This window comes from Microcaecilia unicolor, chromosome 2 (genome assembly GCF_901765095.1).
Source record: "Microcaecilia unicolor chromosome 2, aMicUni1.1, whole genome shotgun sequence".
NCBI lineage: Eukaryota > Metazoa > Chordata > Amphibia > Gymnophiona > Siphonopidae > Microcaecilia > Microcaecilia unicolor.
This window is the reverse complement of record NC_044032.1, coordinates 115,442,541-115,458,041: the sequence shown is the minus strand read 5'-3', so window position 1 is coordinate 115,458,041 and position 15,501 is coordinate 115,442,541. Positions and strand designations below refer to the sequence as shown.

Here is a 15,501-nt window from a genome sequence, read left to right as displayed (position 1 = left end):
AGCCAGGGCTACTCTCCACTTCCCTGAGACTTTCTCCCACAACTACTGCAGCTCAGCTACACTTTAGGGAGGGTTCCTTCCCTTGGATCCTCCTTCCAGGAGATCTCTGCTCTCAGGAGCTCTCTCTCTCTCCTGGAGAGCATTTGCTGCGAGGCCTCTCTTGCTCTCTCTGTCTCTTGGGCATTTAATCACCTCCTCGCCTGAGCCTTGCCCCTCTGACTCGGCCTCTAACATGTAAGGTGGGCTATCCTGCAACCTCAGTGAGGGAGTGTTCTTAAGGACAACTACCACTATACCACTCACTTTCTCAGAGGCTCCTTGATTGAAGATCAAAAAATATGCAAGTTTGTACTTGAAGAATTACCCACAATTTGTCTGTTGGGGAATGGAGTATAATTTTGAAAATATTACATAATCTAGAATGACTACTACACAAAACTGAAGAATGCTGTAAAAAATACAAAATGTTATACTGTTATGCTGTAAAAAATATCGCTTTTGATTATTCAACAGGTTTTGCTAGATTAATGGACATTTCTTCTATGATATCCTTTTGTCATTTATATGTGAGCTCCACTAACACAGAGGATAAGGAAATTCCTACCTGTATAGGATATCCTAATGGCAGTGAGGGGAATGTTTGAAAGTTTGATGGGTTTGGATTGAAGGAACTTAAAGGCATTATTGCTGAGATCTTCAGACGTTAGTTTCTGCAGGACCTTACGTGCCAGTGGCCCTGCTACTCCTAGAACTCCAATCTCATCTGTCACATTTTTAATCTCTACGCTGTATCCACCTTCTGTTACCACCTCTTCTATCCATCTGTCAATAAAAATTAAGTTGTTTTAGCCAAACTATTACTCTGCATCTGAAGTAAGAATTACAAAGCTCTGGGAGGACTGGCCTAGTGGTTAGGGTGGTGGACTTTGGTCCTGGGGAACTGAGGAACTGAGTTCGATTCCCACTTCAGGCACAGGCAGCTCCTTGTGACTCTGGGCAAGTCACTTAACCCTCCATTGCCCCATGTAAGCCGCATTGAGCCTGCCATGAGTGGGAAAGCGCGGGGTACAAATGTAACAAAAAATGTACTACAGGATTTTTCCTATTTTGTGCCTGTGGGGAAAATGCTTAGTACATCTGTGTCTACATTTGTATCTAGATTAAATACATGGTGCACAAAGCAGGGCTGTGGAGTCAGAGTTGAGTCATGGCAATTTTGAGTGGTCGGAGTCGGTAATAATATACTGACTCCAACTTCAGCTTCAAAATAAAAACATATTATAATGTATGGTAAATTTATCATTTTTCACTTATTTTTTTTGTTTGTTCAGGTTCATTGTTCAAATTTCAATATATATATTTTTAATGTATTTATTTATGACATTTATATCCCACATTAGCCCAAGTAGAACTCAGGTTCAATGTGGCTTACATAACAATTAGAAAAGCATGAACATGTTCAAAATACAGTGGTGGAAATAAGTATTTGATCCCTTGCTGATTTTGTAAGTTTGCCCACTGACAAAGACATGAGCAGCCCATAATTGAAGGGTAGGTTATTGGTAACAGTGAGAGATAGCACATCACAAATTAAATCCGGAAAATCACATTGTGGAAAGTATATGAATTTATTTGCATTCTGCAGAGGGAAATAAGTATTTGATTCCCCACCAACCAGTAAGAGATCTGGCCCCTACAGACCAGGTAGATGCTCCAAATCAACTCGTTACCTGCATGACAGACAGCTGTCGGCAATGGTCACCTGTATGAAAGACACCTGTCCACAGACTCAGTGAATCAGTCAGACTCTAACCTCTACAAAATGGCCAAGAGCAAGGAGCTGTCTAAGGATGTCAGGGACAAGATCATACACCTGCACAAGGCTGGAATGGGCTACAAAACCATCAGTAAGACGCTAGGCGAGAAGGAGACAACTGTTGGTGCCATAGTAAGAAAATGGAAGAAGTACAAAATGACTGTCAATCGACAAAGATCTGGGGCTCCACGCAAAATCTCACCTCGTGGGGTATCCTTGATCATGAGGAAGGTTAGAAATCAGCCTACAACTACAAGGGGGGAACTTGTCAATGATCTCAAGGCAGCTGGGACCACTGTCACCACGAAAACCATTGGTAACACATTACGACATAACGGATTGCAATCCTGCAGTGCCCGCAAGGTCCCCCTGCTCCGGAAGGCACATGTGACGGCCCGTCTGAAGTTTGCCAGTGAACACCTGGATGATGCCGAGAGTGATTGGGAGAAGGTGCTGTGGTCAGATGAGACAAAAATTGAGCTCTTTGGCATGAACTCAACTCGCCGTGTTTGGAGGAAGAGAAATGCTGCCTATGACCCAAAGAACACCGTCCCCACTGTCAAGCATGGAGGTGGAAATGTTATGTTTTGGGGGTGTTTCTCTGCTAAGGGCACAGGACTACTTCACCGCATCAATGGGAGAATGGATGGGGCCATGTACCGTACAATTCTGAGTGACAACCTCCTTCCCTCCGCCAGGGCCTTAAAAATGGGTCGTGGCTGGGTCTTCCAGCACGACAATGACCCAAAACATACAGCCAAGGCAACAAAGGAGTGGCTCAGGAAGAAGCACATTAGGGTCATGGAGTGGCCTAGCCAGTCACCAGACCTTAATCCCATTGAAAACTTATGGAGGGAGCTGAAGCTGCGAGTTGCCAAGCGACAGCCCAGAACTCTTAATGATTTAGAGATGATCTGCAAAGAGGAGTGGACCAAAATTCCTCCTGACATGTGTGCAAACCTCATCATCAACTACAGAAGACGTCTGACCGCTGTGCTTGCCAACAAGGGTTTTGCCACCAAGTATTAGGTCTTGTTTGCCAGAGGGATTAAATACTTATTTCCCTCTGCAGAATGCAAATAAATTCATATACTTTCCACAATGTGATTTTCCGGATTTAATTTGTGATGTGCTATCTCTCACTGTTACCAATAACCTACCCTTCAATTATGGGCTGCTCATGTCTTTGTCAGTGGGCAAACTTACAAAATCAGCAAGGGATCAAATACTTATTTCCACCACTGTATATTAACAGAAAGTAAAATACATCATATAATGTTAGACCAGTAGAACTTGAGTTAGGAGCAGATGTAATTAAATACTAAATAATAGTGATTTAAGCAAGATAATTGAAATATGGAGGAAAAAAAAGTAAGGATTAGGATTAGCTGGGATAGACTGCAGTAGTGGAAGGTGGGATGAGGTAAAAATTAATGCCATGAGTTTATATAAGAAGGGTGCTTATTTTCTTAAAGGCTAGACAGAAGAAATGAGTTTTCCATAGACTTCAGAATAACAAATAATCATCGGTGCATTTGATGGTTATAGGTAAGGAGTTCCAAATTTTAGTGCCTTGATATGAAAAGTTAGCAGTATAGATTGCTTTGTAGGTTACTTTCTTACAATTTGGGAAATGTAGGATAAGATATTCTCTAGATGATTTAGAAGCATTATGAGAGGGTAATTCAATGAGGTTGTTCCTGTATATTGGGGCCATTTTTAGCATCTTGCTGTATTTATTTTATACATATTGTAATCGATACGAACCTCAGATCATGGAGCTCTGACCCAGAACCAGTAACCAGCAAAAACTCTCCAGGGGCCAGGTGAGAGACTGTAAGCTCAGCATATACATGACCTTTCGGTGTTAGCATATGACTTATATTTGTAAAGCCCACCTGCATAATGAATGTACAAGAATCAGATTTAAACTTCTGAAACAAATTAACTCATCTTATATTTTTGAGATATAAATTCTAAGAAATAAACTAAAGAAGGAATTCAAACAGTAAACTCTGCATTTGTTCCCAATGAGCAGTCAATTAAATCTTATTTAGATTCTGACCTTTGTTTCAAACCAAGACAGATACATGCAAATATTTACTTTTTTCTATATGGTTTTGTTATTATTACATTAGGTGTAATTTTTATACTTTACAGCACAATATACTGCCCAAAGTGCTATAAGATGTGTAACATATAAAGTGAAATAAATACATGGGTCGATCGACATGCTAGTCTTAAAGCAGTTACATTGACAGTTTTTTCAACTGTTGCCCAACATGATCCATTACTTAGAGATTCTTCATACAAGAGGACTGAAAAAAACAGCTGTCACAGGCCCCAAAACTGTTCTTATGTATAGTGCAAAAATAAACCACATTTACAACTGTCAGGGGAGGCCAATGGCACAATGGGGTTGCAGGCTGTATTGGTATCAGCCTGAGAGTAATAAGATCTGGACAGAATTCATAAATGTTATTGTGTTTCTGAGCCCCCCTCCCCCCCCCCCCCCAGTACCACCACCACAACTGAACAGAAGAAAACAATTTTTGTGTAACTTAAATTTCCTGTCAGAATTGGATGGGAGAGGGGAAGAATGTCTGGTATTCATGACTTCCAGAAAGTCACAGATAGGTCAGGGAACCTAAGACTTGAACATTTCTTCAAGGTTATAAATTCTTTCTACAGCAGATGTTTAAATAAAATGACAACAGTACTGTGTCTCTACCTTAGGAATGACATTTGCAAACAGATGATCCAGCAGTTTAACAGAATCTGTGCCCTTCACGGAAAACTTGCCAAACGGAGTCAGGTCAATTAAGCCCACTTTTTCCATAACCTGTTTATACTCACGGCCAACTGACTCAAACCAATTTGTTCGTCGAAAACTTGGTCTAGAAGAGAATAACAGATGTCATATTTACTAAAGCTGATCTGTTCCACCCCCGTCTTTCAAAGTGTCTGTTTCTGGCCACCCAGAAGCATCTCTTCTCCTCTCTCTATCCCTGCACAAGACAGTAGTGAGAAGAGAAAAGAAATTGGAGAAATAAGCCAGAAAGACAAACCATAAAAAGAGGACTTTGACAGGACAGAGAAGACAGAGCAATGGGAAAGTTTATGGGGCTCTTTCCATCAGATGAAGGGAGCAATAACATGGTTTTATGCATTCCTGAGAGATAAGGATTATAAAAAGTTTCAATTTATGGAGGCCTGGGAGAAAGATTTAGGGGAAGAGATATTACTGGGAGGGTCTTACTGCTGGTAAATGGTCTATTTATTTATTTATTACATTTGTACCCCACATTTTCCCACCTATTTGCAGGCTCAATGTGGCTTACACAGTACCGTAAAGGCATACGTCAAGTCCGGTTGAGAACAAATACAAGGTTATGTTTTAGTCGAATAAGGTAGGTGCGTTTCAGGCACCATGAAGGCTGAAGGGAGGAAAGATTGTAAATTGTCCAGTATGGTCATTGGTTCTGTGATAAAGGAAAATACTTACAAAATTCTCTATAGATGGTATTTAATGCCTTCAGAACTGCAAAAGAAATTTCCAAACACTTCGGGAATGTGCTGGAGATAATGTGGGCATGACGGGATTTTCTGGCACATCTGGTGGTCCTGTGTTAATGTGGGAGAGCTTTGGCAACAAGTGGGCAGAGAAATTGGTAAACTGGCTGAGGTGCCTTTGAAGATAGGGCCTGAATTCTGCTTGTTGGGATTATTACCCTGAAAATTCAGTAAGAGCCAAAACAGACTGGCTAAATGGGGACTCATGGCAGCTTGGAGCACCATTCCTGGCAGCTGGAAACAAGTTGAAGCTCCAGCACTTCAGACCTGGAGAGATTGCCTTGATTTTATTAGTAGGATGGAACAGCTGACTGATATCAGACACCAACCCTATTGCAAAGAAGCTGAAGAGTGCTGTCAATTAGCACATTATTGGGGGAAAGGGTGGGAGAGGGGAATTAGAAAGGTTAGTTTTAAGTTACGGAGGAGGGGGGATTAAAGGGCACGGGGAGGTTTGTTTGTTCGGTGGGAAGCTTTTATGTTTTCATTCTACATGGGCTTTTGGTTCTGTGTTTAGTGTTATAATGTTATACTTCTTCCAGTCTATGCAATCAAAAAACATACAATAAAGATTTATACAATTAAAAATAACTGATGACTTAAGGGCAATGCTGCTTGCTACAGTGCAGCTTCAGTTCCAGGCCAGAACTCTGTTACCTGAGTCTACCAGGACTGCTGCAGAGGCAGCATTCTTAATTTCTGGGCAAAGGATGTTTCTGGCATCTTCCACATGCTTCTGTTCCAATGGGAGCCCCCATCCAAAGACTTGTTGCAGTGGCTGTGCTCATTAATAGAAGAAAAGGCCCATTCAGTAGCACATGGATACACACAGCACTATAGCCCAACAGAAGTCAATTCCAAATGAGTTGAAAGAATAAAGACACAGGACAAAACTGTTGGGCAAATAAAAAAGGTGAAAGGAAGAAAGAAAACAGACATAAAACACAGATAGAACAAAGCAGACATACAGCATAGATTTAAAAAATATTTTTGAAAAGAACATATTCAAACTTGGAAGATTCTCAGTAGAAAAGGGCATTCTGTGATAAACATTTATTCAAATGAGATATAAAAGCAACACAAATCTCAAAAATGTGCTAGATAAATTTGTAATCTTTGCCACCAACAGCAGCTGTAAAAAAGCAAGGGCTTTGTATATAAGCAGTATAAGTTTCAGCACAATGTACCATTAGCCATTTATTTTAGTCCTTGAAATTCCACTTAAAAAATGCATTCCATTCTAAATGTACTTTTAATACTTTGTTTTATCTAAAACTATCAGCTTTAGTGAGATTCCTGCAGGACCAATGTCCATTGTCAGTTTACACATTCCCTGCAAAAGGTTACACAGTGTCAACAAACCAAGGCCAGGAGTCTAGGACCCAAGAGAATTACAGCAGATAAAATCTATCAAACAATGGGATGCCATACTAAGAAAGCAGATACCTTGTGAAAACAATCCAATTATTTCTGCTACTAAGCACATCAATGTTTGTGGGTGATGGAAAGCGTGGCTATAGATAGCATGGAAATGAAAGGAGTCTGGCAAAGCTCTGAGGCCAGAAAATAGGAAAAAAATCTCCACATATTCACACACTTACTTGTATGAAGTATCATCACCAGGTTTGTAGAACCAATGAGGCTGTTCCCATCCTGCATGAAAACCCATAGAACACCGAGACTTAAGGATTTCATAAACTCCACTAATTCTTTCTGTAGGTCTTCCAGCAAACCTTTCTTCTTTAGGATAGCCAACTAGAGGAAGCAAAATAGACAGATGCAAAACACAATATTTTATTTATTTATTTGTAGCTTTTGTATCCCACATTTTCCCACCTATTTGCAGGCTCAATGTGGCTTACATTTGCCGCTATGGCTAATGCCATTTCCGGACTTTAGATATGCACATGATTTTGCAATCAAGTGCGTACATACATGGTAGAAGAATGCATTGTGGTCTTGTGTAAGTGTCGGCTTTATGTAGTTGCTCAGGTGATGGTATTATGGTGAGAGTAATAGTGTAGGGCAGTGGTTATGTCGTTTCGGTCTTATTCTTCGTTGTTGTTGTTGTTTAGAAGTTAGGACGATTGTTTGTTGTATGTTTTTTTGAATAGGTCTGTTTTCAGTAGTTTACGAAAGATGGTTAGATCTTGCGATGTCTTTATGGTCTTCGGGAGCGCGTTCCATAGCTGTGTGCAAATGTAGGAGAAGCTGGTTGCGTAGGTGGACTTATATTTTAATCCTTTGCAGTTGGGGTAGTGGAGGTTAAGGAATGTACGTGCTGACCTTTTAGCATTCCTAGCAGGTAGGTGTATGAGGTCTGACATGTAGGCTGGAGCTTCTCCATTTATAATTTTATGGACCATGGTGCATACTTTGAACGCAATTTGTTCCTTTAGTGGAAGCCAGTGTAGTTTCTCTCTTAGCGGTTTGGCACTTACGTATTTTGCTTTCCCGAATATAAGTCTGGCTGCCGTGTTTTGGGCTGTCTGAAGCTTCTTAATGACTTGTTCTTTACAACCCGCGTATATCGCGTTGCAGTAGTCTAGGTGACTTAACACCATTGACTGTACTAGGCTGCGGAATGTGTCTCTTGGGAAGTAGGGTTTGATTCTTTTAAGTTTCCACATGGCGTAGAACATTTTCTTTGTTGTATTTTTCGCTTGGTCTTCTAGTGTTAGGTTTCGATCAATCGTTACTCCCAGGATTTTCAAGCTATCGGAGACCGTTAGAGTGTATTCTGGGGTGTATATAGTGTTGTTTTTGTTTGAGTTGTATTGTGAGGATAGGATGAGACACTGTGTCTTTTCTGCGTTTAATTTCAGTTGAAATGCATCCACCCATGAATTCATTATTTGGAGGCTATGTTGGATTTCTTTTGCAATTTCTTTTAGGTCATGCTTAAACGGGATGTATATCGTGACATCATCTGCATAGATATACGGATTGAGACCTTGGTTGGATAGCGATTTAGCTAGAGGTGTCATCATTAGGTTGAATAAGGTTGGTGACAACGGTGATCCTTGTGGGACACCACATTCTGGTGTCCATGGTACTGACGTTTTTGATTTTGAGATCACTTGGTACAAAGGTATTATAGAAAGAACTTTATTATTTATGGAAAAACTCTAAATGATTGTAAATCATTCCAGCTGTAGCCACAGTAGGTAGCTACATAAAGCTGGATTTTGTCAGGAAATCTCACAGAATCCATCACCTTCCAAAATCAAAAATTAAAAACAATTTCATGATTTTTTTTTTTTACTAAAAGTAACATTAGTGATCTAGAGATCCATTATGTGTACACATTTAAAAATAAGATGAACCCATGCAACAGCTCCTTACCAATGTTGTTGAATCCATAGGATTCTCTAGCTTTGGCAGATGTGTATTGCGCAGTGGTCCATTTTCCATACCGATTAGGGTCCAGTTCTATCAGGTCAAATGGGGGCTCCCCAACAAGGATCCAGTCACTAAGGTACTTTCCAATGCCACCAGCATGAATTATTCCATATCTTTAAAACACAGCAAAATCCACTCAAGTTAACAGGATTTTTTACACAATGCCTTCATTATTCATAAATGCAAAAGTAATTCTAACATTGGTCCATGAATCTACCAAATTAAACACAGTCTGACAACATTACGTTTGAAATATTCTGTACCGTTGTTGGGTTTGGCTTTAAAGGGCAACATACACAGAACGGAGTTGAAACAAGAACAGTAACTGAATTTTAAAAGCATGGGATAGACACAGAGGATCCCTACTTGGCATAAGGATGGAATCAAAGTATAGAGCACGTCCACTCAAAGTAACACTTAAATGACTCACACACTTAAAAAAAAAGACATAGAGAGGGAAACCCACACATAGCAGCAGTTACAATCCTACATACAAAGAAAAGGGGAGGGGGAATGAACAGAGCAGCAGGTATAACCCTAGCCACCTTTCTGGGCAGACTGGATGCATCAAATTGGTCTTTATTTCCTGTTATTTACTATAGGGCTTGTTTTCGAAAGAGAAAAACATTTAAAAAGTGGCACAAATCGGCATTTGGATGGTTTGCTTGGCAAAACGTTCAAATCACTATTTTCGAAACCCATTTTTTTAAACGTTTTGGTATGCAGTTCGTCAGCAGTGCATTCAGATCACAAGGAAGCGTGCTGGGAGCAAAATTTGGGCATTCCTAAGACTTGGATATTTTTCTGCCATAACAGAACAAAGCAAAAACGTCCAGGGCGGTGGCTGTAGCTAGAAGGTTGTTAGGCTGTATAGAGAGAGGTGTGACCAGCAGAAGAAAGGAGGTGTTGATGCCCCTGTATAAGTTGTTGGTGAGGCCCCACCTAGAGTATTGTGTTCAGTTTTGGAGACCGTACCTTGTGAAGGATGTAAAAAGAATTGAAGCGGTGCAAAGAAAAGCTACGAGAATGGTAAGGGATTTGCATTACAAGACGTATGAGGAGAGACTTGATGACTTGAACATGTATACTCTGGAAGAAAGGAGAAGCAGGGGTGATATGATACAGACGTTCAAATATTTGAAAAGTATTAATCCGCAAACGAACCTTTCCCGGAGGTGCGAAGGCGGTAGAACGAGAGGACATGAAATGAGATTGAAGGGAGGCAGACTCAAGAAAAATGTCAGGAAGTATTTTTTCACGGAGAGAGTAGTGGATGCTTGGAATGCCCTCCCGCGGGAGGTGGTGGAAATGAAAACGGTAACAGAATTCAAACACGCGTGGGATAAACATAAAGGAATCCTGTTCAGAAGGAATGGATCCTAAGGAGCTTAGCCGAGATTGGGTGGCAGAGCCGGTGGCGGGAGGCGGGGATAGTGCTGGGCAGACTTATACGGTCTGTGCCCTGAAGAGGACAGGTACAAATCAAAGTAGGGTATACAAAAAAAGTAGCACATATGAGTTTATCTTGTTGGGCAGACTGGATGGACCATGCAGGTCTTTTTCTGCCGTCATTTACTATGTTACTATGGATAAAAGCAGCCTACACGTAACCACCATAGTATCATCTGCAAATAGCATCACGCTGAGCATTTCGCTACCAAGAGGGCTGTTTATGTTTATCACACACTGTTCTCAGAGCCATGTTTCACTACAGTTTATATATGGCTGCAGAGTCTTCCATTTAAAATGCAAACATATAAAGGATTAAATACCATTGGACCACATATGTTGGAACAATTAACATAACTGACCCCTTAAGAAAGCAAATGTGACACCAATTTTTTAAAAGGGTTGTAGGGGTGATCCGGGAAATTACAGACTGGTAAGCCTCACGTCAGCACCAGGCGAAATAGTGGAAACTATTATAAAGAATAAAATTACAGAACACGTAGACCAACATGGTTTAATGGGCTAGAGTCAGCATGGGTTCAGCCAAGGGAAGTCTTGATTCGCCAATTTGCTTCATTTCTTTGAAGGCATGAATGAACATGTGGATAAAGGTGAGCCGGTGGATGTAATGTATCTAGATTTTCAGAAAGCTTTTGATAAAGTTCCATATGAAAGACTCCTGAGAAAATTAAAGAGTCATGGGATAGGAGGCAAGGTTCTGGTGTGGATTAGGAATTGGTTATTGGACAGAAAACAGAGGGTACAGTTAAATGGTCATTACTCTCAATGGAGGAGGGTGAACAGTGGAGTGCCGAAGGGATCGGTACTGGGACCGGTGCTATTTAACATACTTATAAATTATATGGAAATGGAAATGACGAGTGAGGTGATTAAATCTGCAGATGATACAAAATTATTCAAGGTTGTTAAAACACGTGCGGACTGTGAAATATTGCAGGACGACCTTAGGAAATAGGGCAACCAAATGGCAGATGAAATTTAATGTGGACAAATGCAAGTTGATGCACATTGGAAAGAATAATCCGAATCATATTACCTAATGCTAGGGTCCACCATGGGGGTCAGCACTCAAGAAGAAGTTCTAGGTGTCATTGTAGGTAATACGCTGAAATCTTCTACTCAGTGTGCGGAGACAGCCAAAAAAGCAAACTGAATGCTAGGAATTATTAGGAAAGGGATGGTGAATACGAACAAAAATACTATAATGCCTCTGTATTGCATTCAGTTCTGGTCGCTGTATCTCTGAAAAGATATAGTGGAATTAGAAAAGGTTCAAAGAACAGTGACCAAAATGATAAAGGGGATGGAACTCCTCTCATATGAGGAAAAGCTAAAGAGGTTTAGGCTCTTCAGCTTGGAAAAGAGACAGATGAGGGGAGAAATGATTGAGGTCTACAAAATCCTGAGTGGTGTAAAAACAAGTAGAAGTAAATCTCTGTTTTACTCATTCCAAAAGACTAGGGGACATTCAAGGAAATTACATGGAAATACTTTTAAAACAAATAGGAGGAAATATTTTTTCCCTCAACGAATAGTTAAGCTCTGGAACTCTTTGCCAGAGAATGTGGTAACAGCGGTTAGTGTATCTGGGTTTAAAAAAGGTTTGGACAAGTTCCTAGAGGAAAAGTCTATAGTTTGCTTTTGAGATAGACATGGGGAGGTAGCTGCTTGCCCCAGGCCTGGTAGCATGGAATGTTGCTAATAATTGGGTTTCTGCCAGGTACTTGTGACCTGGATTGGCCACTGTTTGGAAACAGGATACTGTGTTAGATGGACCATTGGTCTGACCCAGTATGGCTACTCTTGCGTTCTTATGTTCATACTGCTGAAACACAGGCCGTCGGGTCTTTCAATAAAGTTCATTTTGTCATACCGATTCTTGAGGCCCATTACGCTTTCTTCTTGTGCTGCTTTGCTGCACTACCAATTACCTCTCCTTTGATTGGTTAATAAAATTGTTAATGCCATTTTTCACAATCATCAGTTTAGCAAGATACCACACCCCAGCTTGAAAGCCCATAGATTGTAGCACTACTTTTCACCTGAGCATTTCTGTCCTTTGTGCTCCTGTTTAAAGTGCCAAGCCCAGGAAACATCAATTTTTTATGCTATTATAGTCCACACCTGACTTGCACCTGGACAGCTGCAACCTACACAAAGCTTCAAAATGAAAGCACATGGTGGGGCCAAGGAGTTAGGCTGCATGTGGACCTCCCTGTTTGCATACTCCACCTCATAGTCAGAAGAGGCTGATGAACCAGGAAACACTCTCCAGACCTTGCACATATTTCCTTGCATCCACTCTTTAGGAACACCATATATGCAGAGGTTCGACCACAGATGATGGTGTTCCTGCTTCTCCAACTGATCTTTCAGCATTTTAACTTCATCCTGCAAGGCCTGCAATGATGAGCTTTTTGTCTCCATCTGGTCCTCTAAGGCACTTGTTCTTTGCTTAGAGTCAGCATCCCTGGCAACAAGGCTCTCAAACCTTCCATCAAATTTACCAAGAATGGTTTGCAGAATCTTCGCCTTTGCCTCCTGAAGCACAGCACCAACACCTGCATCCTACTCCATTAAGCTGTCTGTATCTTTGTCCTCATGCACAATCTCCAGGGCCTCCGTGGCCTGCTCTCTTTCCTTCTCAATGTGCAGAGCATCAGCTTTTGCTGCATAAACCTCCTCAATAATCTTGTGAGGCTTCCCCTTCACTACCTTCAGCATCTTTAACAAACTCTGGGGATACCTCCCTACACTCACTACTGCCTTTCAGGGAGCTGAAGGGACAAGAAGACAGGTAAGGTGGAGCAGTACTCATATGCACCTCCACCTCCTAATCTTAGGTTCACAGCTTTCAGTGCACGGAGCATCATCTTCTCTTAACCCTCCTGTTACTCTAGCTCTTTATCCCTCTATGATAATGTCCTTGCCTTTGCTTTCCAGCATTTCATTACTGAGTTTACTTCCATTTCTTTACTTTTCAATCACTAGTCTCGGCATAGTGAGCATCATAAGTTCATAAGTACATAAATATTGCCATACTGGAACAGACCAAAGGTCCATCAAGCCCAGCATCCTGTTTCCAACAGTGGCCAATCCAGGTCACAAATACCTGGCAATATCCCAACCATGTGTGTTTGCTTTTGCAGGATTGTCCCTTTTAATCACAGTACAATAAGATGTATGGGTATTTATTCACCAGCAATTAAAAGAAAACAATATTTATAAAAATCGATTTGGATGGTAGGGGGTCGTCTATGATTAAATGTGTCATTGAGAATAGGCATAAGATTTACACACAAGTGTGTTGCCTGTAGTGACTGTATGAGACTTTCCCGCGATACATCCTATTAGTGATTAAGTGACTTGACCTCTACTACATTACAGCGCTGTTGTGTTTATCCCAGAAATAAGCAGTGGATTTTCCCCAAGTCCATTTTAATAATGGTCTATGGACTTTTCTTTTAGGAAGCTGGCCAAACCTTTTTTAAACCTCACTAAGCTAACCAGTTTAATTACATGTTGAGTGAAGAAAACTTTTCTCTGATTCATTTTAAATTTACTACTTTGTAGCTTCATTGAATGCCCCCTAGTCCTAGTATTTTTGGAATCAGTAAACAGATGCTTCATGTCTACTCTTTCCACTCCACTCATTATTATATAGTCCTCATTTTATCTTTTTCCCATATTTCCCTTGTCTATTATCCCTGTTTTATAATTTCCTTGCTTTTCTTCTCAGCCCTATTACCCTCTCCCCCCCCCCTCCACACTTTTAACTGCTTATTTTGTGTACTTTTCTGTTGTGTGTTATTTTTTTAATGTATGTAAACTGCTGTGGTCATATTCTTATCAAGTATTTTTAATAAATAAAATAGAGAAATGCATTCCTCAGCAGCAGTACAGGCTAGAAGGAAAGGAAATTCCACAACAAGGAACCATGACATGAGACTGGAAAGGCATAAGCTAAGGAACTTAACTTAAGGAAACATTTCTTCACAGAAAGGATGAAAGATTAATAGAACAGCCTCCCAAGGGGAGATTGTAGGTAGGGGCAAAAAAACAGTAATGGAATTCAAAGAGAATATGGGACACTCACAGAGGATACTTAGTAATGGGCAGTCTAGATATGTATTTACGAAAGTTTGTTTGTTCTTTATGCTGTATGAGTAAATGAAACTAAACTTAGCAGGAGGATATATTTTCATCCAGAGGAAGATCACAGGGCTGGGTTTTCTTTTTTTTTTTGACCCAGAATATTCCATGGTGTACACACTAGCTAGACTTGAGGAAAGTGCTGAAAAGCTGTTATTTGGGGCACTCAGGAAAAGCAAACACCACTGAGACTCCACTACAACATTCACTCTGCCTACAGACATACCTTCAAGAGCAATTAATCAAAATATCTACCAGTCTTTTATGTATCTCAGAAGCCTTCTGACTCAAGTATCCGCTTTTACAGTCACATGCAGCAGAAATAACTTCTGGTCAGTGCCACTGCAGCTGTGCACTTCTAAATCATTCCTATGGAAGCCGTTTCTTTGTTATAATTCTTTATTTCTTAAGTAAGCAGACATTAAATAACTGTGAAAACTGAAATCAAGCAGCACTCATGTTCGCAGTGAACAGATTGTGTGTCAGCAAGGCAAAGGTCTTGAGAGAACACTGGCTTTACAAGAGTTGTGACACTAAAATGTCATTACAGACTGGTGCTTTAGCTATTTTCCCCACATTAAGGGGACCCTTTTACTAAGCAGCGTAAGCATCTACACACGCCCAACACATGCCAAATTAGATTTCCCGCCTGACTACTGCATGGCTCTTGCGGTAATTTCATTTTTGGCGCGCGTCCGATACGCGTGTCTGAAAAATGCCAAGTGGCATTTGACGCATGTAGGTCATTACCGCCCAAATTCTTTACCACTAGGTCAATGGCTGGCGGTAAGGTCTGAGACCCAAAATGGACAGGCGGCAATTTTCATTTTGCCACATGTCCGTTTTCGGCCAAAAAAGGCGTTTTTTGTAGGTGTGCTGAAAAATAATTCTGCATACACCCAAAACACGCGTCTACACTACACAGGCCATTTTTCAGTGCAGCTTAGTAAAAGGACCCCTCAATGAAGCAGACAGCATCCAGACCTAAGTGAATACACAATTTTTCAGTGCATGCTACTTTCCGCAATTGACTATGGCAGTACCTATTATTTGATATGCTGCCTTTCTGTGATCAAAGTCATGCTAAC

The 15,501-nt window shown here is 40.7% G+C and overlaps 1 protein-coding gene across 1 annotated transcript in view; it reads right to left on the bottom strand.

Moving 5' to 3' along the window:
* Positions 1-15,501, bottom strand: part of DMGDH (dimethylglycine dehydrogenase) — a 162,224-nt gene that overhangs the window by 78,820 nt on the left and 67,903 nt on the right. The window contains exons 8-12 of the mRNA XM_030193235.1: positions 8,735-8,904; positions 6,991-7,144; positions 4,548-4,713; positions 3,584-3,714; positions 605-822 (exon numbers count right to left, since the gene is read on the bottom strand). Of these exons, the coding sequence (XP_030049095.1) occupies positions 605-822; positions 3,584-3,714; positions 4,548-4,713; positions 6,991-7,144; positions 8,735-8,904 (839 nt within the window). The remainder of the gene's footprint in view (positions 1-604; positions 823-3,583; positions 3,715-4,547; positions 4,714-6,990; positions 7,145-8,734; positions 8,905-15,501) is intronic.